This window comes from Aedes albopictus, chromosome 1 (assembly GCF_035046485.1).
Source record: "Aedes albopictus strain Foshan chromosome 1, AalbF5, whole genome shotgun sequence".
NCBI lineage: Eukaryota > Metazoa > Arthropoda > Insecta > Diptera > Culicidae > Aedes > Aedes albopictus.
The window spans coordinates 89,334,384-89,362,270 of record NC_085136.1 but is presented as its reverse complement, the minus strand read 5'-3'; the positions used below and the strand labels follow the sequence as shown (position 1 = coordinate 89,362,270).

At 41.5% G+C, this 27,887-nt stretch overlaps 3 protein-coding genes across 4 annotated transcripts in view; 1 reads left to right on the top strand and 2 right to left on the bottom strand.

Moving 5' to 3' along the window:
- LOC109427416 (regulator of telomere elongation helicase 1 homolog) overlaps window positions 1-27,887 on the bottom strand; it is a 303,579-nt gene that overhangs the window by 203,990 nt on the left and 71,702 nt on the right. The gene's annotated exons all lie outside the window — the stretch shown is intronic.
- On the top strand, window positions 110-15,895 carry LOC109410146 (trichohyalin). Its single transcript, XM_029856527.2, has 2 exons — window positions 110-621; window positions 14,363-15,895. The coding sequence occupies exons 1-2, from the start codon at window positions 204-206 to the stop codon at window positions 15,733-15,735; spliced, it is 1,791 nt and encodes a 596-aa protein (XP_029712387.2). The 5' UTR covers window positions 110-203; the 3' UTR covers window positions 15,736-15,895.
- Window positions 15,825-21,354, bottom strand: LOC109410145 (uncharacterized). 2 transcript variants are annotated; one of them, XM_062844994.1, is made up of 4 exons: window positions 21,141-21,320; window positions 19,869-21,058; window positions 16,804-17,409; window positions 15,825-16,328 (listed from the first exon to the last, which is right to left on the bottom strand). In XM_062844994.1, the coding sequence occupies exons 1-4, from the start codon at window positions 21,198-21,200 to the stop codon at window positions 15,932-15,934; spliced, it is 2,253 nt and encodes a 750-aa protein (XP_062700978.1). In that variant the 5' UTR covers window positions 21,201-21,320; the 3' UTR covers window positions 15,825-15,931. The 2 variants fall into 2 exon arrangements, with proteins under 2 accessions (XP_062700978.1, XP_062700979.1); XM_062844995.1 differs by having other exon boundaries at window positions 16,178-16,320; window positions 21,141-21,354.

The window sequence follows — 27,887 nt, the reverse complement described above, 5'->3', positions numbered from 1 at the left end:
CCGTTGCTATGGTAACCGAAGCGCGTGTGGTTGTTTGTTTGCATCGTCATTTTTCCTCCCTCCGATCATAGCAAGCGTCGTCCACGGAAACCGCAGTTTTTTTTCCTCCACTCATCAAACGCGTGTTCGCGTGTGTACACTTTCGGACCACGTTTCTGCAGCGGACGTCGAAATTCCGGAGAAAAAAGCCATTGGTCATCGCCATGATTAAGGAACTGTACCAACCGGTGGAACCGCAATCCCGCCGACTCAGCTACGTGTCGTCGCTGTCCTCGTCATCACCTGCGCCATCGGTAGCGTCGTCATTATCCGCCGCTCCCGGTGGTGACCGTGACCGACCAGCAACTCGTACACGCCAACCGAAGGCAGTGCTTTTGTCGGCGGAAAAATGGAACCAGCTGCTGGCGACGGCCAGTGGAACGTCTCCGCCGGTGCTGCGACCGCAAACGGCCGTCGTCACCGAGGATGGTAAAACGTTGGCCCAACGGGAAGCCGAGTACAAGCAGTACCTCAAGACGGGCTCGCAAGCCATGACCAAGAAGTGGGAGAACACCGTGCAGAACATTCGCGAGAAAAAGGAAGCCGAACAGCTGCAGAAGCAGCGCGAGAAGGTGGAGGAAGGTGAGTAAAGTTGAAGTTTAATTGCTGCAGTCCCAACTTCGAAACAAAAGCTATCAATTGCCAAGTGACACACCATAAATTACTTGGTAGTTTGTATTTTGAGGTGAGTAAGTAAATGGGAGTGAAAAATGCCATGTCATTTATGGATGCTCTCTAATTTAGGCAGTTTAGGAGAGCATAAAGTTTAGTTGGAAAAACGATAAGCGAATGAAAAAGGAATAATTTTATTTAATAGCATAATGGAAAGAGCAATTTTATTGTCTTCGATAACTTTGTTCTGATGATACATACACCATAACTAACTAAAAACAAATGAATGATAAATTAGGCAAGATTTCTTTGCGCCCAGCTTTCTGTTTTCCTGCTTATGTATGAGACATTCTAATGAGATGGATCTGGCCAAAGTCTACGCTCCATACATTTTTTTTGTATGAACGAAAGTCTACGGGGGGAGGGTTTGAGGGAAGGGGGGCTGGCCGGAGATAATCAAAATTTCGTTAATAAATAAATTAGAGTCTGTCCATAAACTACGTAGACTCTTAGGGGGTGGCGGGGGGGTCTGGCAAAAGTCTATAGTATACGCTCCATACATTTTTTTTTTAAATTTTTGTATGGACAAAAGTCTACGGGTGGGAGGGGGGGGGGGGTCCGAGTTAGCCAAAAATGAATCTACACTGTGGTGCATAATTGATCGGACAAACGCCGATTTTCATACAAAATGGCCAAGTTTAAGATGCTGTAACTATGGTTTGCTTTGTTGGATTGAGCTCAATTTTTGACACGGAACTACAAATATGCTGAATTTTGTGTATACAAAGTATCCAGCTTTTTACGCTGGCTATAAAATGACTAGGGGTGATTTGATTGTGACATTTCTTGCCGACAGTTTTTATAGTTTGATCTTAGTAGGCACTATTTGCGATTGTTGATTTGAATGTCAAAAATTTTCACTGCATTTGTTTTGCTGTTCATGGTTTCTTCACATTACGTATTATCATTACTATTTACTGCATTTGATTAATGAAATTTTGATTTTAGGAATGAAAAACTACCAGATGTTATTCCCTGGCCAAGTTCGCAGGGGTTGACGGTATTAAAGTGAAGGAGTTTCATTTTGATTATTGTAATGTAGTGTTCTTTAGTGAAACATATCACCTTTTTAACACTTTAATGCGCCTCCAACGGTTCATCACGAACCGGCTGCTGCAGATGGAGTATGGCTGATCATATGCATCAGACATGCTCGATAAACACGGAGGAACCGCCGGGGCTTAGTAGAGTCTATTCCCAAGCAATAGTTCCAAGTCGGTTGGATTTGAGAAGGTTTTGATGATCGTTACAAATCCTAATAAAAGTATTATAGGATTTGTGACAGGTTTTGAAACCTTTAACAGCCAACTGACTTCAACATGTTTGGGCTCTATTTCCCACGTTTCTCGGTTGATTTTGATTAGTAATTTATTCGATCGAGATGAACTAGCCCTGGGCTAAAAATCTCGTTAATACAGATAAAAAAAAAAAAAATATTCAATTTTGATTTTTTACAATGTTAGTTGGTCATATTTTCTTTAAATAATGCAATTAAAATCGACCGACGAATTAATAGTGGGAAGGAGATTTGCAGCACTTAATTGTGCTGATAGATTCGAAGCTAACGTGCGAACATTTAAACGCATTGTTGACATCAATGCGTTCGACGTGATATTTGGACAAAAACTGACTGCTTTTTATTAACTGAACACCTTTCTTTTGTATGACTAGGTTGACATTTCTAGGCCACGCATGAGAAAATGACATGGTTTATCGAGGTAGGACCGATAGGACAATTGAACGAATTTGAATATTTTTCATATTATTTGTAGGGGGATGAATACATAATACACAATGCGCTAGACAGCATTATCATTCATTTTTTAATATTTACCCGTAAGCTTTTCGCCGGTTGACAGTACAGTATTTAGCTGTGTACGAAGATACGGATTAGTTGGTGTACAGATGACAGGGTTCTCACGGGAAGTGCTTCAAGCGAGGCTTACATAACAACTGACAATAAAGAAACCTATTTTCCTTGACTTTCTACGCAATGAACATCTGACCGAACACACGTACTTCTGTTAATCTCTTAGGCATTATTAAGACATGACGTATGTGCATGACGGAACAACTAGCAGGACACAGTTCCAGACGTCTCTTTTTAATAACGACATTCAGCATATTTCCAATGAAACTACACTTCAATAAAGCAAAAACTAAAGCTGCTATGACAGAACATATCAGAATGACTGAATTGACTATTACCTTGGAGATCTACTTCGAATAACTGACAAATTGACAAGAACCTAACTAAATACATGGACCATACTACAAAAAACCAATTGACAAAAAGAAAAAAAGGGGAATATTTTATTAAAACTATTTTTGTTCAACGCAGGCCAAAACAGTGTCGACTTGGGCCACGATATGCCTACGTACTTCTGTGTGTTGAAACAAAAATAGAGGCTCATTGAAGCAAACGTAGGGAAAGGGTGCGGTGTTAGAACATAAGCACAGTGTGCTACCGCCGTAATCACTATGAAAAAAAAAGGAATGAAAAACTACCAGATGTTATTGGGAAGAGCTAGGCCCGATTATAAGAGGCAGTATTAACTTTCGTTATCACTACAAAGCTTAGTGTTTGGACCGTGACATTAGGTACTCTGGCCGAGAAACATCCCCCATCGGTTCCGACGCTTGGAACTTAAGGCTAGAATTATATTCCAGAAAATAAAATAGTGTTCGGCCATCGCGTCTAAAACTTTCCGCAAACTATTAACTTTTTGGAAAGATAAGGGATTTTGATGAACTTCAATAAATTTTGAACAAATCGTTAGGAATGGGCTTCAGATGGAATTCCGGCCAAAATTTTCAGGTGAAATTGAGGAGAAAGTTGGAGTAGTTCCGAAGTATTTTTTCTACGGTGTTTTCCACGAACTCTTCATGAAATGTTTACCGAAAGTTATTAGAACTCTTCCGGTATTCTTGCCAAATTGTTGCTTGAATTTGTTATGTCCTTCAATTTGTCTTGTATGAAACCTAAACTCTGATCTAGGACGTTCTCCTATTTAATAGATTTTCCTTAAAACCTCTATCTTCCTCCTCCTGAATTCCTAGCACATTATCCATTGAAATCTGATCAGCGCCACTCCTCAGCTTTATTATAACTTTTGTTCCAGAAATTGGCATCTGTGATGACCAAGGTAATGATGATCTTATCAGATTTTCCTTACTAATATACGTAATCCATTTTATTGCCAAAAAAACACGACCATAAATCGAGCAAAAAATCAACTTAGGTTGCAAGAGCCACATTCCGGGTGATACATATTCAAAAGTGAATGAATTCCTAATCTTGAACACACGCAGTGTAGTAAATGGCCCTGGAGATCCTCGACAGTTCTCTTCCGCTTTGTCTGTGGGTAGAAATTCTTTAGGGCTTTTCAAATCCAACCAAATTGTTATATTAAGCGCCATCTTCTATCAACCTAGGATATCAACACCTAGAAAGGAAAATATAAAATTAATTTGAGAACGAAAAACGAATTTCTTATTGTTGGACTGCCGTGAAAATTGTTGACATTTCAGAAAAAAAAAACAAAAAAAAAACACTCAGCTTACTTTGACCAAACCATAATAAGAATTATAGTGTCGGCAAGAATTGTCAGAGAGGGGTGATTCAAATTTTATGGCAGGCGAGCGTAAAAAGCTGGATAAAATGTTTTCGTTCACAGGTCTGGGCGTGGCAAGGCGTTGAAAATATTGCAAAAGTGATCGGACAGCGGTACCCCTTTGATTTACACGCGTGCCGCTGTCCGATCACTTTTGCAATTTTTTCAACGCCTTGCCACGCCCAGACCTGTGAACGAAAACATTTTATACTTTGTATACACAAAATTCAGCATATTTGTAGTTCCGTGTCAAAAATTGAGCTCAATCCATCAAAGCAAACCATAGTTACAGCATCTCAAATTTGGCCATTTTGTATGAAAATCGGCGTTTGTCCGATCAATTATGCACCACAGTGTACGTACATAGTTTATGAACAGCGCCTTACAAATTACCAAAAAAATAATTGGTCCAGGTATCAGGTATCAGTAGGTCGGCTCCAGAGGCATGTGCTCCTCCATTTGGGAATTTTGTGCCTTTGCCATTGTTCTGGCAGCACGGGCAACGACGATCATCACTGTGGAATACAGAATCCAGCCTATAGAGATGACAGATTGCGAAACAATGACCATTGTAAAACGATTGAACGCATGTAGCGTGTATTGCGATAAGATCACTCCGTGAATTAATTATCTAATTTTACGAAGGTCGCCTGAGATTTATAGAATTTCTTTGCCGTTATAGTTATTTTATGCTATGTTTCAATAAGAGTGCGTGGTGCAGGTGAAATTGTTAACCACCCATTGGTTGAATTGGTAAAATTGCACTACTATATTTCGTAGGTTAGAATTAGTTACTATTAAACGTAAACTCCGTAGCATCCCACAGATTCGATTCGTAGATCGGCAATCACTTAGGCTATTTTGATACACTACGCGTTTGCCTAATATACAGGTATGAAAAAACCCTTATCATCATAAATTATAATGACGAACTGTAACTTTAGGTGAAAGCGGTGGTCTATTCGACGGCATCGTTGGGCTTGGGTACTGAACCGGTTTAGGAAAAACTAAATGTACGGTGAATGATGAATTCGATATGTTTGTTACCAAGCCACAATAAAACCCCTATTTTTGTTTTAGCTTTGAGCTGCTGCGAGATTTTTCCTCTACAAACAAAAACACTAGTATGGGACAAACATCAAATTCTCGCTCCAGTCGACTTTTTTGATTCCATTTAGGTCCCATATGGATTGTGCAAAATTTCAGTGCAATCGGTGAAACTATAATTTAGCGCAAGTGGCTCAAAGTTTGCATAAGGTTTACTATAGGAAAAGTTACACTTTCAGATAAAAAATCCCAGAGGTAACCCCTTGTCGTCTTAATTCAAATCGATCAACGCTTCTTGTAGAAAAAACATTTATGAAACTTTCCTTCGAAAACCGCAAAACGATTGGTTGCTTGTGGAAAAAGTTATTGATTCATTACCGATTAGTGATCCAACGAACGGGTTTTAGATTTGTTTTATTAGCAGCACTGTAGCTGCTGCCTTGGCTGCTGCTGTTTCTGAGGGTGGTGATTAGTATGGGACAAACATCGAATCCTCGCTCCAGTCGACTTTTTTGAATCCATTTAGGTCCCATATGAACTGTACAAAATTTCAGCGCAATCGGTGAAACTATAATTTAGCGCAAGCGGTTCAAAGTTTTCATAGGATTTACTATGGGAAAAGTTACACTTTCAGATAAAAAATCCCAGAGGTCGCCCCATGTCCCGTTAATTCAAATCGATCAATGCTTCTTGTAGAAAAATCATTTATGAAACTTTCCTTCGAAGACCGCAAAACGATTGGATGCTTGTGGAAAAAGTTATAGATTTATTACCGATTAGTGATCGAACGAACGGCTTTTTGTTTTGTTTTATTAGCAGCACTGTAGCTGCTGCCTTTGCTGCTGCTGTTTCTGGGGGTGGTGATGCCTCCCGCCACCCCATGCAACAACGGCAGCAGCAGTGCTGCTGATAAAACAAAACAAAAAGCCGTTCGTTGGATCACTAATCGGTATTAAATCAATAACATTTTCTACAAGCATCCAATCGTTTTGCGGTCTTCGAAGGAAAGTTTCATAATTGATTTTTCTACAAGAAACGTTGATCGATTTGAATTAAGGAGACAAAGGGCGACCTCTGGGATTTTTTGTTTGAAAGTGTAACTTTTCCCATAGTAAATCCTATACAAACTTTGAACCGCTTGCGCTAAATTATAGTTTCACCGATTGCGCTGAAATTTTGTACAGTTCATATGGGGCCTTAATGGGATCTAAAAAGTCGACTGGAGCGAGGATTTATTTTTTTTCATACAAGCGTGTCCCACACTAGTGGTGATGCCTCCCGCCACCCCATGCAACAACGGCGGCAGCAGTGCTGCTGATAAAACAAAATAAAAAGCCGTTCGTTGGATCACTAATCGGTAATAAATCAATAACTTTTTCCACAAGCATCCAATCGTTTTGCGGTCTTCGAAGGAAAGTTTCATAAATGATTTTTCTGATGTCCCGCCTTCCTCAGCATTGGGTGGCTTAACATTGTCCGGGGTAGAAACAGAAATTTCTGCCAAATAGTTCAGACTATATTGCGAGTTCTTGTTGGGTTCGAAACGGTCGTTTCCTGCTTCTAACCTTCATACATCGGTTCAAGAATGAAAATAACGTCGCAACACTTGAATACCGTCTTCCTAACTGGATCATAAAGCCGACCAGTACGCTCTCTTGTCCTCTTCAAATATTACGAAAACTGATTCTTTTGATTTGGCATCCTGATCTATTCTGGTCATTTGAACTTCTATTCTGCGAACATTTTTCTGAGAATTCATTTGGAAGTTCTTCTGAGAGTTCCTTAGGAAATTCCTTCAGTCATCCTTCGCGTTTTTTTTTTCAAAAGCTCTTTCGATAATTTTTCCAGGAGATTCTCAGGAAAATTCAACAGAAGTTTCTCCGTTAGAGTCTACAAAAGTTCCATCGGGAATTTCCGCAGGAGTTCTTCCGATAATTCTCCCAGGATTACATTTGGAAATTCTTCTGGCAGTGTCCTTAACCCTTACGCTAGGCGCACCATGATGGCATTGTGCACGTAACCAAACCTGTTTTTTTTATCTGTATTAACGAGATTTTTAGCCCTAGGGTAGTTCATCTCGGGACGCACGATTTACTTCCCTTCCGAAGGAAGAACTCACATTTTGTGAGTTTGTCGGGAGTGGGATTCGATCCCAGGTCCTCGGCGTGAGAGTCACGCGTCTTAACCATCACACCAGGTCCGCTCCACAGCAAGCCTGTTTGGGTCATATTGACCCCAACATCCTACTAGAGTTTATGTGTTTGAAAATCTCTGAAGTAGTTCAGAATTCAAAAAGATGGCTTTTTTTAGAATTCCTTCTGAAAATCTTTCACTAGGCGTTCATTTGAAAACTCCTGCACGGGTTCCAGGAATATTTTATTCACAAGTGTTTTTTTGGCTTCCTCAAGATTAGAGAGTTTGTTCATTTGCGAGGTGTTCATTAGCGAATTGCAATAGTTTCTCCAAGAATCTCTTCTAGAAATCAGTTTGGAGAATCTTTAGATCTTCCTTCCACAGTTTCCTTCAGAAGTTTCTTCGCGATTTTTTTTTTCGAAGTTATTTCGAAAATTCCTCCATAGGTGAAGGATTGTCATTAACTTTCCAGGAGCAAAGTCGAAAAATATTCTAGGAAATCTTACGAAATTTGAAAATTTCTTCAAGATTTTCCCCGAGAATTCTTTTTTTTTTTGTTTTTATTAATGTGTATTTTAACTTAATTGCTAATTCTACACTAAACTTTCTCCGAGAATCCCCTCCAGAATGTATTTGGAAAATTCTTCAAGGCTTACTTGGACAATTCGTCCAGGGGTTCCTGTAAAATTGCTTGAAGTTGAATCGACAAATTTTCCAGGAATTTCTCTGAATAAGCAGTTTTTTTTCTGTTTTCTGGAAATTCTTTCGGGATTACCATTAGGAGCTCTGTTTGAAATTTTTCGGAAGTTATTGCGGAAATTCTGCCAGAAGTTCCTATGAAAATTTCGCCGGTATTTCTTATACCGTTGCTCCAGGTGTTGTGATAGAAAGTGATAAGCTCTGTGAAACTGGCAACACTGCTGTGTGAAAACAGATAAGGATATCCTTCTTCTTCTTTATGGCTCTACGTTCCCTCTGGAACTTGGCCGATTTCGCTTCAGTTTAGTGTTCTTTGAGCATTTCCACAGTTATTAATTGAAGGGCTTGCTTTGCCTGCCATTGCATGAATTTGTACATTGTGAGGCAAGGACAATGATACACTATGCCCACGGAGTCGAGAAAATTTTCCCGATCAGAACAGGAGTTGAACCCACCGTCTCCGGATTGGCTATCCATAGTCTTGACCACTAGGCTAACTGGAGACTGGATATCAGAAGGTGTTTTTATTAGTTGTAACAGTGGAGCTTCTTTTGTAGATAGAGAAAATCGGTCACTAAACCAGGGGGAATGACACTTCTTTTGCAAACCAGAAAAATCCCCATTTATCTGTTGCTAACCGTCGTTAACCGTGTCTAACTGCTGCTCAGTTAGCAACGGTTAGGAACGGATAAATGCGGATTTTCTGGTTAGAAAAGGATGTCGTTCCTCTTGACATTGATGTTCATAGCCATGTTTAAGAAAGTCTGATCATAGCAGGTTATATGTACTGCGCAGTTGTCACAATTTTTCAAAACTGCGTCCAGCAAGTAGCAAGAAGTTGATCAAAACTGAAAACACAGCTGTAATGGTTCATTACGCAACGCAAATCAGTGTTGTAATGAAACGCAGCGAAAGACGAGAGAACGGAAGAGGAAAAAGTTTTAGCGTGAACGCTTCATTCTCCACCGCTTGGACTTTGAGCTAGATACATCTGGTTTACGAGTTGAGCGCAAGTGAAGGAATCGCCGTAAGTACTAATGGGAACCAAAGGAGTATCCGTCGTGCATTTATCACAAGTCAAAAACAAATTATAATTCAGCTTGCATAGACCTAATCTTTGCATTCTTTGAATTTTCTCAAATTTAACAATAATTGTTAAATTTAACGTAACGCAAGAGTGGGTAGAGGAGGTCTCTGCGTAACACTCATCACTCGTTACTTGAATTCGTTAGTACACAGGACAGGGGACGCTAGGATAAGTTGACTTACAGCCTTACAGATTAGATTCATTACAATTAGAAAATTATGGACTGATTAGGTAAAGATATTGCGCGCAAACCCCAAAATTTTATTCCCACCTTTGGGTTTCCGCGCCGAAGACCCAGCGCCAGATTCGGCGACAAAGAAAACTGACAACAGTCGCCGGGCAGTTGGCAATCCTGAAATTTGACGGCGGCCGCCCGTTAGTGATGGGAGTGGATTGTTGTCACGCAAATAGATCTTTTAGCTGAAAATGCATGTGTATTGAGTTATTGTTGACAAATTTTCTGCAGTGTTAGTGTGAAATTTAGCGATTTTCTGTATCGCGTAAGCCTTCGCTGGAAGAAAACGTCATGTTGTTCAGCGAAGCAAAGAAAATTTTCAGTGAAAAAAGCAATAAAACTGTTGATAATAGGAGTTTATATTTGAATTTCTTATTTTTATGGGTTTTGTGAATTTATAAAAGTTGACAAATAATCATTATCATTTTTATTTTTGACAAAAATCAGTTGACTGAACTTTTTTGTTTTTATATCTTAGACGGTATTATTTCACTGATCAAAAAAGCAGGAATTTAGTTAGGACTTAGGACGGTTGACAATGTAAAGGGTTACGATGGATATAATATTACTTTTGACTGAGATGAGCACAGATATGCAGAAGACGACTAGCGAAATTAGAAACACAATTTGATACATTATGGACTATATTTTGACAAATAGGGTTTGACAAATTTCTTTACAATATCGAATGGAAGCTCAAAAAGTGTTATCTAACACTAATATGAGAGTTATTTGGAGATGATGCTGGTGCTGTCAATGACTAACATCGGTTATTGACACTATTGGTAATCAGCTTGAAATAATTTTCAGAATGTATTATAAAATAACTGAGGATATTATCTGATTATTGTTTGGGGAAGCTGTCAGAAAAACTAGTTGCCCATATCGGCTAAAAACGCTAGTTCTGGTAGCTGTCTTCGAATAATTTTCAGAAACATCAAATCTTTAAAAATTAGCTACGACACATTTTTTTTTTCTTTTTGCTCTTTGTATATTTCTTAAGAATAGTACTCTGAAGGCGTTAACATAGACATAGACACCCTTTTTTATCTCTGAATGTTGTCCAGTGACCTCGGAGATTTTCGATTATTGAAATATTGTTCAATTATCAAATCATTTTTGGAGCTTCCATTCGATCAAAACACTAGTGCGATGGGAAAAGTTAAAAACAGTATTTTTAAAAACTACTACGACCCAATGCTAATTACTACACACTTTGCTCAAGTTTTTTTTTAACCAGTTTATTTATTTAAAGGCTCAATCGCCGTGAACAGCTTTGCAGAGCCGAAACTCGTGACTAATTATACAAAATATAATTAAAAAAAACTTATCCTTTCTTATTTTTCATCGATGAAACTTTTTCTTTCAAAAAAGTGTCGATAATGCGCTCAACTACATGGCCCGTGTTTGGGGAACACTGGTTGTTGCATGCTTTCTTGGTTTCGTTTGCCTCCTGTTTTTTCGTCCGTCGTCGCTTGTGTGTGACCACGTTGTAGTCCGTCGATGAGCTCGATTCATTGTCATCAACATCTGTCCAGTCGTCGTCATTGTGTTTTGCTTCTTCAGCAATAGGTACGCCCGATAATGAGCCTCTGGCGTACTGCTCACTCCCACAGAAAACTTGAAAACAGTTCGCACAGTAAAAGTCAAATGTGACTTTTACTGTGCGCGCTGTTTTCAAATTTTCTGTGGGAGTGAGCAGGACAGGGCAAATTCGTGCAGAGGCTCATGCATTCGGTATGCGAGGTGAAGATTTTTTCTGCTGATTGTTTATCGGTGGACAGTCTGTTTGCTTGAACAAACCGTCGGGAGAAGACAAAGCTGGTGATGTTGCTAATACGGTTTCGTTTGGGGAGTGGGGCTCCGAGCACATCCCGCCGGGCTGCGACGATCCAGATGATTTCGGCTGATTAGGGTAGACAACCATAGTCTTCTCGTTTTGTATGGTGATGACCGAAGGGATATCTAGAAATAAGTTTATTCGCAGCACACGCACGCCGTTCGACATGCCGGGGAAATAATGTTTCCATTTCTCGTCCCTTATGGAAATTACCTCCCCAAACTGCAGCATATTTTCGCAGATGGCTGCATCGCTGATTGACGGAGACAAATCGAGCACTCTAACAGCACTCTATGAGCACACAGTTGCGTAAATGATGCAGCTGTATGCTCCTGACGTCCGCATATTGGAGTTTTATATCTTTCTCCAAAAAAGATTGCACCTTTCCAATTTCGGGACGAATTGGTAAGACCAGTGATCTAAAATGTACTATCAAAAACTGTTGTTTGCATGATAATCGTGGCTGTATGGTCTTGACTATCATGCAACAAAAACATTCACGTATGACCAGATGAAATATTCATGGGTGACTGTGACATTTTTTTAATCACGGCAAAAAATGTAGTGGATTTTCAAATTGAGTGAACTAATGCAATACCAGTGGTTCCGAAAACTGCGAACGGGACGTGCGTTCCGAGGGTCATAACCACCAATGGAGCAGGGGAACAAAAGTCAGTGGCTCCCAACTGAAAAGTTACGGCCCACGTCTAACAAATCAAAAAGTCTCATGCCATACGGATATTTTCAGACCTGGCTAATTGAGTTGATGTTGAAATCCGATATCCTAGGCCATTTTGGAATTAAATATGGCGCTTGGGGTTTCTGGGACAATACAGGGACACTACTGAGGGTTTCCGCCATCGGCAAAAACCCCTTTGTAATTGTAACGACTTTGAAATTAAATCCGCTGAAAATGCTCTGAAGCTTCTTGGAATGTCTCCGAAATCCCCCTAAAACCCCCGAGACTCCATGTAACGCACCTCAGACCCTCCGAAACCCCAGAAAACGCCATGTAACGCCTCCGTAACGTTACTGAAATCTGCCGAAAATGCTCTGAAGCTTCTTGGAATGGCTCCAAAATCCCCCTAATACCCCCAGAAACCCCATGTAACGCACCTCAGATCCTCCGAAACCCCAGAAAACGCCATGTAACGCCTCCGTAACGTTACTGAAACCCGCTGAAAATGCTCTGAAGCTTCTTGGAATGCCTCCAAAATCCCCCTAATACCCCCAGAAACCCCATGTAACGCAGCTCAGACCCTCCGAAACCTCAGAAAACGCCATGTAACGCCTCCGTAACGTTTCTGAAATCCGCCGAAAATGCTCTGAAGCTTCTTGGAATGGCTCCAAAATCCCCCGAATACCCCCAGAAACCCCATGTAACGCACCTCAGACCCTCCGAAACCTCATAAAACGCCATGTAACGCCTCCGTAACGTTACTGAAACCTGCTGAAAATGCTCTGAAGCTTCTTGGAATGGCTCCAAAATCCCCCTAATACCCCCAGAAACCCCATGTAACGCACCTCAGACCCTCTGAAACCCCAGAAAACGCCATGTAACGCCTCCGTAACGTTACTGAAACCCGCTGAAAATGCTCTGAAGCTTCTTGGAATGCCTCCAAAATCCCTCTAATACCCCCAGAAACCCCATGTAACGCACCTCAGACCCTCCGAAACCCCAGAAAACGCCATGTAACGCTTCCGTAACGTTTTTGAAATCCGCCGAAAGTGCTCTGAAGCTCTTTGGAATGCCTCCAGAATCCCCCTAAAACCCCCAGAAACCCCATGTAACGCACCTCAGACCCTCCGAAACCCCAGAAAACGCCATGTAACGCCTCTGTAGCGTTTCTGAAATCCGCTGAGAATGCTCTGAAGCTTCTTGGAATGCCTCTGAAATCCCCTTTAACCCCCTCAGACCTCAAGTAACGCCCTTGACACCCTCTAGCACGAGTTATCCGCATTTTTCTTTCGCAGTTTTCGGAACCACTGGACTCTACATTTCAAAACTGTCATTTCTTACTCCCATCATCTTGATTTGTGTTACAATCATGGTTGCCAAATGCTACATTCATGGTAGACGACATTGATGCATCGACGGCAGCATGAATGTAGTGTGTGACGGTAGTATGCAACATTAGTCATGACGGTAAAGGCGTTGCGACGATAATGAAAAAAATGTACTATACGGTTCACTGGGTAAGACACTAAAATCGATCACTAAGGTATTCTTCCGCACACCGTACATTTTACACCAACAGTGATCGATAGCAAAAGAGGAATCAAAAAAAGCGCGTCCGACGTATGCGATGTGTGGCTGTGAACTGATTTGCTCAAGTTGACGACATCGTCTAGTCCATCGTGAGTATTGGTCCTAGTAGGGGGAAAGTTGGGAAAGGGTCCAGGCTTTGCTATCAGCTGTCCTGCAGCTCCACCTGGTCACTCTTAAAAAAAAAAAAAAAGAAGTTCACCAGACACTCAGTCTTGGGAAAGCTTTGAAATGTGCGTTTGGAAACTGATAACATTTTTAACCCTAAAAGGGATACCTTCATGGCCTTAGCTTTGTCACCTCGCTGAGTTTGTTCCATCAAAGACGAGCTCTGAAAGGCTCCTAGGGTCCAATGGACCCCAGGAATCCCTTTTAGGGCTAAGGACAAGCCAGAATGACTCAGATGCGATGATATTCTTGCTCAAAGAAGTCTGTAATGTTTCCAGTGAATAAGAAAAAAAAACCTGGACCGACCGAAAATCCAACCGGTCATTTTTACCGTGGTCTTGCTGAATACCCGTACATTTATACTCTGGTAATTTTGATCCTAAGCATAGTGGCCAGAGCAGCCAGAGCATTTACAATATTTGAACAGAATACGTTCAAACGCATCTCTGGGAGCCCTAATTTTCAAACACTTGTTCTGAAAAAAAAAATCTTCATATTTCCCTCTAAGTACTTATTTTCTTGAACAATACCAATTTACTCACTTTCGTGATCTTTTTTCCAGATGAGAAACATTACCGCGAGCTGAAGGCAGCAGATGAAATCAAGCGAAAAGAGCTGATCCAAAAGGCAGAGGAGATGATCCAGAAGGAAAAGGAAGGACCCCGCGTCCTGGAGAGCGCTGCCAAATTCTGTGAAGTCCTGAAAGCCCGTGAATATCAACGCCAATTCCGTGCCGAACAGGAAGCCCTGCATGATAGTCGCCGCCAGCAACTGGATCGTCAGGACATAGCCCAAGCGAACCGATGGGTGAAGTCGCAAGCTGAGCGCCAAATAGACGACAGGAAACGTTTCGATCACTACAAGAAGGAGCTGAAGGAGAAGATTGAGTACGATCGCGAAGAGATGAAACAGATGCGAGACTTCATGGTGCAACAAGAGCAGAAGCAACATCAGGCACTGACGGATGAAATTCGCCGGGACATGGAACACGAGAAGAAGATGCATGAATGGAAGAAAGAGATGAGGCGAAAACATGCCCTGGAGGCGATGAAGATGGCACAGGAACGCGAAGAACGGTTGAAGCGTGAAGCAGCTATTGAAGAGACGGTGAATCAGATCTACAATGATGGTCAAAGAGCAATTGCTGAGAAACGCAAGGAGATTCACGTCAACAAGCACAAGTTCCGAGACAACACTCGTCTGCTTCAGGACTCGGTAGAACGCGAGAAACAGCTGTTGGAAGAAGAGGAACGCAATCGGGAGAAAGCAGTACAGGACAAGAATGCCAAAGCTGATGAGATTGAACGGGAAGCGATGGAGAAGAGAAAGCAGATCAAAGCGGCACGCATCAAGGCGCATTTGGAGGAGATGGAGTGGCAAAAGAAGAAGGAACAGGAGAAAGCATTTTTGGAGCGGAAAGAGATGGCGGATCGGTTGAAGAATGTGGATGTAACTTTTGGCTTTGACCGACGTAAGGTCACGGACAAAACGTACAAGACCCATGCCCAACGCAAGTTGCTGCTAGATCAGGCCGATGAAATAGAAGCTCGAGAGAAACAGGAGGCAGATACCCGTGCTGAGTTGGAGTACATGCGGAACAGCGCCGAAAAGGAGAACAACCATTTCCTGAAGTACGCCGACGAACTGATTTCGGATGCTAAGGCGAAGAACCGACCGGTGTTGCCGCTGTTGAAAACGGTTGAAAACTACAAACGCGAGCACTATTTTGATTTCAAGGAAAAGAATTTCGTCCCAAGGCATTTGGTGTCGCGTGTCCCTATCAATAACAAATTTGCCACCGAACAGCAACAAATACAGTGCATTCCGGATCCGGCCATCATCGAGATGACCCCATCGATGCCACCGATTCGCATCCGCTACGACCCCGAGCAGCTCAGAACGATGAACCCGTACAAAAACGGTCGCCGAACGTAGTAGATAGGATGGGAAGTCTTCAAAGCTTAGGCATAATCTGTAACACACACCCCGTGAGAATCTTATGAATTTATCGATATCCGTAACTGTTGAAGTCTGAAATAACGAGGCACAAGTGTATTTAAATTTTCATAGAAAATAAATTCGCATACCTAGCATATTAGCACGGTGTGTTATTCTAATAAAGGTGAAAAGCTTAGAAATATTTTTGGTCCCAATGTGTACGACGGTGATAGGCACTGGCTCCAATCAAGGCTGCTTCCGATGTCTTGGGACGGAGGAGCTTCAGCTTGTTGGTCTCTTCTTGGCAGTATTGTTGTTGTTGTTGTTGGGGTGCAATGGCTTGCTTCATCTGGTGCACCAGTCGGGAGACAACCGTAGCCGACAGACTGGGTGCAGGCGAGTTACGTCGAGTTGACGATGATGAATGCAGAGAACTTCGGCTGGGGGGAGCACTATTGCAGAGGTATTCCCTTGATTTCTGAAGAACGGGGTCAACATCGTGCATCGATCCGTTCATGCTTCCCTCATTGGTGGCAATGCTGGCGGTTTCTTCCGCATTCGAGGGTTCACCTTCAATATTTACTGAATATCTTCGTGTAAGAATTTTCGTGCCATTTGAGGATTCCCATGATACCAAGCAAGAAGCAAAGAAGCGTGGTGAAATGGAGAAGTTGTTTGGGTTAGATGCGAGATGAAAGTGGTGTTAAATGCTTTGTTTTTATTTTTAATAATAATGAGTGACTACTTAACTCTGCTGTATGTTTGAACTCTAGGCATTTGTGCATTGTAAACCTTCGTAGACTAGGATGCGGCTTATTTTGATTTGGAGTTCGTTGACTTTTGTTGATTCAAGTTATCTTTCGATGCGAACCATGGTTTGCAAAATAGGCCGCACCCTATTGTAGGTCTTAGGTTATCTTAGGGCCGATTTCTTCACCCTGGCTTAAGCGTTAAACCAGGTTTAACTATATGGGTAAGCCTGGCTTACCGGTTAAGCCGAGGTGAAGAAATCGGCCCTTAGATAGCGCGATATGACCCAAATCAAGTAGTTAAATAGGTACTTACAATGAACACATCTGCAGCTTCCGATAAGCGTTCGTTTGCTTCTTGGTCGCAGTGGCGGCACTGCTGTTGCTGACCGAAGAGCGACTCGACACGGTCGATCCTACTGAGCCGGCCGTCCGGGGACGATTCTCCAACTTCCTTCGCAACGCATCTCGATCCCGCCGAATGATGGCCATCCGTTGCGGAACGGTGGTTTCGAAGAATACCTCGTGCAGCTGGTAGCATGCCGATGTGAGTTGCTGCAGGAGAGTGCGCTTCAGCTGAACATCTGCTGGACTTCGGACTTGTTGACGAGCCGAGTGCCGTTCGTGATGAAGATCCAGTATGAAAAGCAACGTGTCACGAATGACCTGAACCATTTTCTGCACATGGCCGGTTTGGAACAGCCTTCGGGTGAGATAACCTCGAGCGTAGGCATTGATCAAACTGGCCGCTTGGTGACGAATGCGGGTCTGTTGGTCGTACGAAGGTCGATCGTTGGTGTCCAGCCGGGACAACTGTTTAAGATCGTCATCCTGTAGAGATTGGCCAATGGTTTCCAGGTAGTTACGGACGTCATCGTATGGGCCATTGCCGTTGGCATCCCGAATAGAAGCGGACAAAACACTAAAAACGAAATACGAGAAAAAATATGTCATAATACAAAGAGGGTTTCCTGTAGCGAAGAAAACTCTGGAAGCTATGGGTCTGTCGATAAACTACGTATGCTGTAAGTGGGGGGTTATTCTGGTTCTTACGGATCCTTAAAACACAGACAGACAGACAGACAGACAGACAGACAGACAGACAGACAGACAGACAGACAGACAGACAGACAGACAGACAGACAGACAGACAGACAGACAGACAGACAGACAGACAGACAGACAGACAGACAGACAGACAGACAGACAGACAGACAGACAGACAGACAGACAGACAGACAGACAGACAGACAGACAGACAGACAGACAGACAGACAGACAGACAGACAGACAGACAGACAGACAGACAGACAGACAGACAGACAGACAGACAGACAGACAGACAGACAGACAGACAGACAGACAGACAGACAGACAGACAGACAGACAGACAGACAGACAGACAGACAGACAGACAGACAGACAGACAGACAGACAGACAGACAGACAGACAGACAGACAGACAGACAGACAGACAGACAGACAGACAGACAGACAGACAGACAGACAGACAGACAGACAGACAGACAGACAGACAGACAGACAGACAGACAGACAGACAGACAGACAGACAGACAGACAGACAGACAGACAGACAGACAGACAGACAGACAGACAGACAGACAGACAGACAGACAGACAGACAGACAGACAGACAGACAGACAGACAGACAGACAGACAGACAGACAGACAGACAGACAGACAGACAGACAGACAGACAGACAGACAGACAGACAGACAGACAGACAGACAGACAGACAGACAGACAGACAGACAGACAGACAGACAGACAGACAGACAGACAGACAGACAGACAGACAGACAGACAGACAGACAGACAGACAGACAGACAGACAGACAGACAGACAGACAGACAGACAGACAGACAGACAGACAGACAGACAGACAGACAGACAGACAGACAGACAGACAGACAGACAGACAGACAGACAGACAGACAGACAGACAGACAGACAGACAGACAGACAGACAGACAGACAGACAGACAGACAGACAGACAGACAGACAGACAGACAGACAGACAGACAGACAGACAGACAGACAGACAGACAGACAGACAGACAGACAGACAGACAGACAGACAGACAGACAGACAGACAGACAGACAGACAGACAGACAGACAGACAGACAGACAGACAGACAGACAGACAGACAGACAGACAGACAGACAGACAGACAGACAGACAGACAGACAGACAGACAGACAGACAGACAGACAGACAGACAGACAGACAGACAGACAGACAGACAGACAGACAGACAGACAGACAGACAGACAGACAGACAGACAGACAGACAGACAGACAGACAGACAGACAGACAGACAGACAGACAGACAGACAGACAGACAGACAGACAGACAGACAGACAGACAGACAGACAGACAGACAGACAGACAGACAGACAGACAGACAGACAGACAGACAGACAGACAGACAGACAGACAGACAGACAGACAGACAGACAGACAGACAGACAGACAGACAGACAGACAGACAGACAGACAGACAGACAGACAGACAGACAGACAGACAGACAGACAGACAGACAGACAGACAGACAGACAGACAGACAGACAGACAGACAGACAGACAGACAGACAGACAGACAGACAGACAGACAGACAGACAGACAGACAGACAGACAGACAGACAGACAGACAGACAGACAGACAGACAGACAGACAGACAGACAGACAGACAGACAGACAGACAGACAGACAGACAGACAGACAGACAGACAGACAGACAGACAGACAGACAGACAGACAGACAGACAGACAGACAGACAGACAGACAGACAGACAGACAGACAGACAGACAGACAGACAGACAGACAGACAGACAGACAGACAGACAGACAGACAGACAGACAGACAGACAGACAGACAGACAGACAGACAGACAGACAGACAGACAGACAGACAGACAGACAGACAGACAGACAGACAGACAGACAGACAGACAGACAGACAGACAGACAGACAGACAGACAGACAGACAGACAGACAGACAGACAGACAGACAGACAGACAGACAGACAGACAGACAGACAGACAGACAGACAGACAGACAGACAGACAGACAGACAGACAGACAGACAGACAGACAGACAGACAGACAGACAGACAGACAGACAGACAGACAGACAGACAGACAGACAGACAGACAGACAGACAGACAGACAGACAGACAGACAGACAGACAGACAGACAGACAGACAGACAGACAGACAGACAGACAGACAGACAGACAGACAGACAGACAGACAGACAGACAGACAGACAGACAGACAGACAGACAGACAGACAGACAGACAGACAGACAGACAGGCATTCATTTTTATATATTTGTCTTACCTTGGTTCACCTCCGGCCGACGCCCGACGACTGAGCACATTGTTCTCACATGTTCGATACAGTTCGTCGGAATTTTCCAAATCCAAACTGGTTCGACTGGCATCGGAAGACACGACGGTATGCCTCGAGGACGAAGCATGCCCAATGCTGGACTGGGACTCATTGTTGTTAACGAAATCCTTCGAGCTGATGTTCAACGTCCTAAAAGACGGTTTGGCCGCATCTCCTCCTTCTTCTTCCCCGACTGTCGATTCATCCGGGCTCGTGAGTAACGGGGTCGAGGTGTGGATTTGGTCTAGCAAGGGCATCGGGAGCATCTTCATGAGCTCTTCCTGCTGTTGGCGAAAGCTTTCCTGCAGTTTGAGTTGCTCTTCTTCCTGCCGCTTGAGCAACTCTTTGACTCGCCTTTCGTGCTCGGCTTGCATTTCCTTCATTCGCTGCTGGCAATCGCTTAGGGGCGTCGATTCCGCTGGTTTGCTCGGTCTCTTCAGCGGACTTTCCAGAGAGCGTTCCCGCTGTTTAGGCTTCTTCTTGGTAGCAGCAGCTAACGCCTTCGCCGCCGACTCATAAGGGCTTTTATACTTCTTGACCGGACTCAGCGGTTTCGGTGAGACCTTCTTAGTGGACACCCATTTCGGTTTGACTCCCTGGTGGGCAGTCTTGGCAGCTTTCTTGGCCACTGATTCACCCCCACCGCCAAAATCCAATTTCTTCACGTGGGATTTGCCCGTGCCGGTTTCAATTTCCCCCATCGAGGCGGAACTCTTGATGTTTAGACTTTGATTGTGCAGATGCTTCATCAGCAGTGGACTCGGACTGTCCAGGGTGTACGAATTGGAACGGATCAATCGTGGTCTGGGGGACTCCTCCTCGTCCGAATCGACAACCAACTCCGGTTGTTTCTCCTTTAGGGGCGTTGTGGAGGTTTGTGGCAGCTTTCCCAGTCCCGGACTTGGTGCTTCCAAAGTGAACGAGCCTCTTCGAACGAGAACGGCGGAGACATCCTCTGGCTTCCGACATGGTTCGTCTTCTTCTTTCGGTTGATCGCAATCGACTGTGGCGTCCTTGGAGCAAACATTTTCAGCATCTTCAACAATCGTCCGATCAATTTTCAAACTCTGAAGCTTCTGTTCGAGCTGCACAGCCATCTGACGATAGCGAGCCACTTCCGCTCGAACCTCGTCGGTCATCTGGATTGGGGGGAGATCAAGAGACAAAGATTGAAATGAGAGCCCGTCTATCGTTAGATCTTCATCACTATGACACACTCACCACCGGTGGAAGAATCGGTACGCCGTTGATTTTGAACACGGAACTAAAACCGGAGGACATTTTTGCACTACACAAGCAAAACAGGAAACAGAATTTTACAAGCAAAATCGTTAAAATTGAAATTAATATTGCCCATCCGTCAAGCACTAGCTGCAGCAGATAACCAACGGTCAGCCGACGTAAATGTTTACTTCCGTTGCCAAGGCGACGACGGCATCGACGACAGATATGCGATGTTTTTTTTTTAACCGCGTCGGGTGCATTTAGTAATGCTGGTTAGGGTGAGCCTCTTCGAGGTAATATATATTTGAAAGTAAATCTAATCCAATCCCACCCAAATCCAATCCGAATCCAATCCAAATCCAAATCCAAATCCAATCCAATTCAAATCCATATCCAATCCAAATCCAATTCAAATCCAATCCAAATCTAATTCAAATCCAATCCAAGTTCAATTCCCATATCCAAATCCAATCCAAATCCAAATCCAACCCAAATCCTATCCAAATCCAATCCAAATCCAATCCAAATCCAATCCAAATCCAATCCAAATCCAATCCAAATCCAATCCAAATCCAATCCAAATCCAATCCAAATCCAATCCAAATCCAATCCAAATCCAATCCAAATCCAATCCAAATCCAATCCAAATCCAATCCAAATCCAATCCAAATCCAATCTAAATCCAATCCAAATCCAATCCAAATCCAATCCAAATCCAATCCAAATCCAATCCAAATCCAATACAAATCCAATCCAAATCCAATCCAAATCCATTCCAAATCCAATCCAAATCCAATCCAAATCCAATCCAAATCCAATCAAAATCCAAACTAAATCCAATCCAAATCCAAATTCAAATCCAATCCAAATTCAAATCCAATCCAAATCCAATCAAAATCCAATCCAAATGAATCCAATCCAAAATCAAACACAAATCCAATCCAAATCCAATCCAAATCCAACCCAAATCCAATCCAAATCAAATTCAAATCCAATCCAAATCCAATCCAATTTAAATCCAATCCGAATCCAATCCAAATCCAAATTCAATCCAAATCCAAATCCAATACAAACCAAATAAAAATCCAATCCAAGTCCAATCCAAATCCAATCTAAATCCAATCCAAATCCAATCCAAGTCCAAATCCAATCCAAATCTAGATCCAAGTCCAATTCAAATCCAGATACAAATCCAATTCAAATCCCAATCCAAATCCAATCCAAATCCAATCCAAATTTAATCCAAATCCAAATCCAAATCCAATCCAAATCCAATCCAAATCCAATCCAAATCCAATCCAAATCCAATCCAAATCCAATCCAAATCCAATCCAAATCCAATCCAAATCCAATCCAAATCCAATCCAAATCCAATCCAAATCCAAATCCAATCCAAATCCAAATCCAATCCAAATCCAATTCAAATGCAATCCAAATCCAATCCAAATCCAATTCAAATCCAACCTAAATTCAAATTAAATCCAAATTCAAACCAAAATCAATCCAAATACAATCCAAATCCAATCCAAATCCAATCCAAATCCAATCCAAATCCAATTCAAATCCAATCTAAATTCAAATTCAATCCTAATTCAAACCAAATTCAATTCAAATCCAATCCAAATCCAATCCAAATCCAATCCCAATCCAATCCAAATCCAATCCAATTTCAATCCAAATACAATCCAAATCCAATCCAAATTCAACCCAAATCCATCCAATCCAAATCTTATTCAAATCCAATCCAAGTCCAATCCATATCAAATTCAATTCAAATCCAATCCAAATTCAATCCAAATCCAATCCAAATCCAATCCAAATCCAATCCAAATCCAATCCAAATCCAATCCAAATCCAATCCAAATCCAATCCAAATTCAATCCAAATCCAATCCAAATCCAATCCAAATACAATCAAAATCCAATCCAAATTCAACCCAAATCCATCCAATCCAAATCTTATTCAAATCCAATCCAAGTCCAATCCATATCAAATTCAATTCAAATCCAATCCAAATTCAATCCAAATCCAATCCAAATCCAATCCAAATCCAATCCAAATTCAATCCAAATTCAATCCAAATTCAATCCAAATCCAATCCAAATCCAATCCAAATCCAACGTAAATCCAAATCCCATCCAATCCAATCCAAATCCAAATCCAAATCAAATCCAAATCCAAATCCAATCCAAATCCAAATCCAATCCAAATCCAATCCAAACCCAATCCAAATCCAATCCAAATTCAATCCAAATCCAATCCAAATCCAATCCAAATCCAGTCCAAATCCAATCCAAATCCAATCCAAATCCAATCCAAATCCAATCCAAATCCAATCCAAATCCAATCCAAATCCAATCCAAATCCAATCCAAATCCAATCCAAATCCAATCCAAATCCAATCCAAATCCAATCCAAATCCAATCCAATCCAAATCCAATCCAAATCCAATCCAAATCCAATCCAAATCCAATCCAAATCCAATCCAAATCCAATCCAAATCCAATCCAAATCCAATCCAAATCCAATCCAAATCCAATCCAAATCCAATCCAAATCCAATCCAAATCCAATCCAAATCCAATCCAAATCCAATCCAAATCCAATCCAAATCCTTTCCAAATCCAATGCAAATCCAATCCAAATCCATTCCAAATCCATTCCAAATCCAATCCAAATCTTATCCAAATCCAATCCAAATCCAATTCAAATTCAATCCAAATTCATTCCAAATCCAATCCAAATCCAATCCAAATCCAATCCAAATCCAATCCAAATCCAATCCAAATCCAATCCAAATCCAATTCAAATCCAATCTAAACCCTATCCAAATCCAATCCAAATCTAATCCAAATCCAATCCAATTCCAATTCAAATCCAATCCAAATCCAATCTAAATCCAAATCCAATCCAAATCCAATCCAAATCCAATCCAAATCCAATCCAAATCCAATCCAAATCCAATCCAAATCCAATCCAAATCCAATCCAAATCCAATCCAAATCCAATCCAAATCCAATCCAAATCCAATCCAAATCCAATCCAAATCCAATCCAAATCCAATCCAAATCCAATCCAAATCCAATCCAAATCCAATCCAAATCCAATCCAATCCAAATCCAATCCAAATCCAATCCAAATCCAATCCAAATCCAATCCAAATCCAATCCTAATGCAATTGAATTCCGATTCAAATCCAAAACCAAATCCAATCCAAATCCAATCCAATCCAATCCAAATCCAATCCAAATCCAACCCAAATCCAATCCAAATCCAATCCAAATCCAACCTAAATCCAATCCATATCCAATCCAAATCCAGATTCAAATACAATCCAAATCCAATCCAAATCCAAATCCAATCCAAATTCAATCCAAATCCAATCCAAATCCAATCCAAATCCAATCCAAATCCAATCCAAATCCAATCCAAATCCAATCCAAATCCAATCCAAATCCAATCCAAATCCAATCCAAATCCAATCCAAATCCAATCCAAATCCAATCCAAATCCAATCCAAATCCAATCCAAATCCAATCCAAATCCAATCCAAATCCAATCCAAATCCAATCCAAATCCAATCCAAATCCAATCCAAATCCAATCCAAATCCAATCCAAATCCAATCCAAATCCAATCCAAATCCAATCCAAATCCAATCCAAATCCAATCCAAATCCAATCCAAATCCAATCCAAATCCAAATCCAATCCAAATCCAATCCAAATCCAATCCAAATCCAATCCAAATCCAATCCAAATCCAATCCAAATCCAATCCAAATCCAATCCAAATCCAATCCAAATCCAATCCAAATCCAATCCAAATCCAATCCAAATCCAATCCAAATCCAATCCAAATCCAATCCAAATCCAATCCAAATCCAATCCAAATCCAATCCAAATCCAATCCAAATCCAATCCAAATCCAATCCAAATCCAATCCAAATCCAATCCAAATCCAAATCCAATCCAAATCCAATCCAAATCCAATCCAAATCCAATCCAAATCCAATCCAAATCCAATCCAAATCCAATCCAAATCCAATCCAAATCCAATCCAAATCCAATCCAAATCCAATCCAAATCCAATCCAAATCCAATCCAAATCCAATCCAAATCCAATCCAAATCCAATCCAAATCCAATCCAAATCCAATCCAAATCCAATCCGAATCCAATCCAAATCCAATCCAAATCCAATCCAAATCCAATCCAAATCCAATCCAAATCCAATCCAAATCCAATCCAAATCCAATCCAAATCCAATCCAAATCCAATCCAAATCCAATCCAAATCCAATCCAAATCCAATCCAAATCCAAATCAAATCCAAATCTAGATCCAAGTCCAATTCAAATCCAGATCCGAATCTAATTCAAATCCCAATCCAAATCCAATCCAAATCCAAATCAAATCCAAATTTAATCCAAATCCAATACAAATCCAATCCAAATCCAATCCAAATCCTATCCAAATCCAATCCAAATCCAATCCAAATCCAATCCAAATCCAATCCAAATCCAATCCAAATCCAATCCAAATCCAATCCAAATCCAATCCAAATCCAATCCAAATCCAATCCAAATCCAATCCAAATCCAATCCAAATCCAATCCAAATCCAATCCAAATCCAATCCAAATCCAATCCAAATCCAATCCAAATCCAATCCAAATCCAATCCAAATCCAATCCAAATCCAAATCCAAATCCAAATCAAATCCAAATCTAGATCCAAGTCCAATTCAAATCCAGATCCGAATCTAATTCAAATCCCAATCCAAATCCAATCCAAATCCAAATCAAATCCAAATTTAATCCAAATCCAATACAAATCCAATCCAAATCCAATCCAAATCCAATCCAAATCCAATCCAAATCCAATCCAAATCCAATCCAAATCCAATCCAAATCCAATCTAAATCCAATCCAAATCCAATCCAAATCCAATCCAAATCCAATCCAAATTCAATGCAAATCCAATCCAAATCCAATCCAAATCCAATCCAATTCCAATCCAAATCCAATCCAAATCCAATCCAAATCCAATCCAAATCCAATCCAAATCCAATCCAAATCCAATCCAAATCCAATCCAAATCCAATCCAAATCCAATCCAAATCCAATCCAAATCCAATCCAAATCCAATCCAAATCCAATCCAAATCCAATCCAAATCCAATCCAAATCCAATCCAAATCCAATCCAAATCCAATCCAAATCCAATCCAAATCCAATCCAAATCCAATCCAAATCCAATCCAAATCCAATCCAAATCCAATCCAAATCCAATCCAAATCCAATCCAAATCCAATCCAAATCCAATCCAAATCCAATCCAAATCCAATCCAAATCCAATCCAAATCCAATCCAAATCCAATCCAAATCCAATCCAAATCCAATCCAAATCCAATCCAAATCCAATCCAAATCCAATCCAAATCCAATCCAAATCCAATCCAAATCGAATCCAAATCCAATCCAAATCCAATCCAAATCCAATCCAAATCCAATCCAAATCCAATCCAAATCCAATCCAAATCCAATCCAAATCCAATCCAAATCCAATCCAAATCCAATCCAAATCCAATCCAAATCCAATCCAAATCCAATCCAAATCCAATCCAAATCCAAATCAAATCCAAATCTAGATCCAAGTCCAATTCAAATCCAGATCCGAATCTAATTCAAATCCCAATCCAAATCCAATCCAAATCCAAATCAAATCCAAATTTAATCCAAATCCAATACAAATCCAATCCAAATCCAATCCAAATCCTATCCAAATCCAATCCAAATCCAATCCAAATTCAATCCAAATCCAATCCAAATCCAATCCAAATCCAATCCAAATCCAATCCAAATCCAATCCAAATCCAATCCAAATCCAATCCAAATCCAATCCAAATCCAATCCAAATCCAATCCAAATCCAATCCAAATCCAATCCAAATCCAATCCAAATCCAAATCCAAATCCAAATCAAATCCAAATCTAGATCCAAGTCCAATTCAAATCCAGATCCGAATCTAATTCAAATCCCAATCCAAATCCAATCCAAATCCAAATCAAATCCAAATTTAATCCAAATCCAAAACAAATCCAATCCAAATCCAATCCAAATCCAATCCAAATCCAATCCAAATCCAATCCAAATCCAATCCAAATCCAATCCAAATCCAATCTAAATCCAATCCAAATCCAATCCAAATCCAATCCAAATTCAATGCAAATCCAATCCAAATCCAATCCAAATCCAATCCAAATCCAATCCAAATCCAATCCAATTCCAATCCAAATCCAATCCAAATCCAATCCAAATCCAATCCAAATCCAATCCAAATCCAATCCAAATCCAATTCAAATCCAATCCAAATCCAATCCAAATCCAATCCAAATCCAATTCAAATCCAAATTCAATCCAAATCCAATTCAAATCCAATCCAAATCCAATCCAAATCCAAGTCAAATTCAATTCAAATCCAATACAAATCCAATCCAAATCCAATCCAAATCAAATTCAAATCCAATCCAAATCCAATACAAATCCAATCCAAATCCAAATCCAATTCAAATCCAACCCAAATCCAATTCAAACCCAATGCAAATCAAATTCAAATCCAATCCAAATCCAATCCAAATCCAATCCAAATCCAATCCAAATCCAATCCAAATCCAATCCAAATCCAATCCTAATCCAATCCAAATCCAATCCAAATCCAATCCAAATTCAATCCAAATCCAATCCAAATCC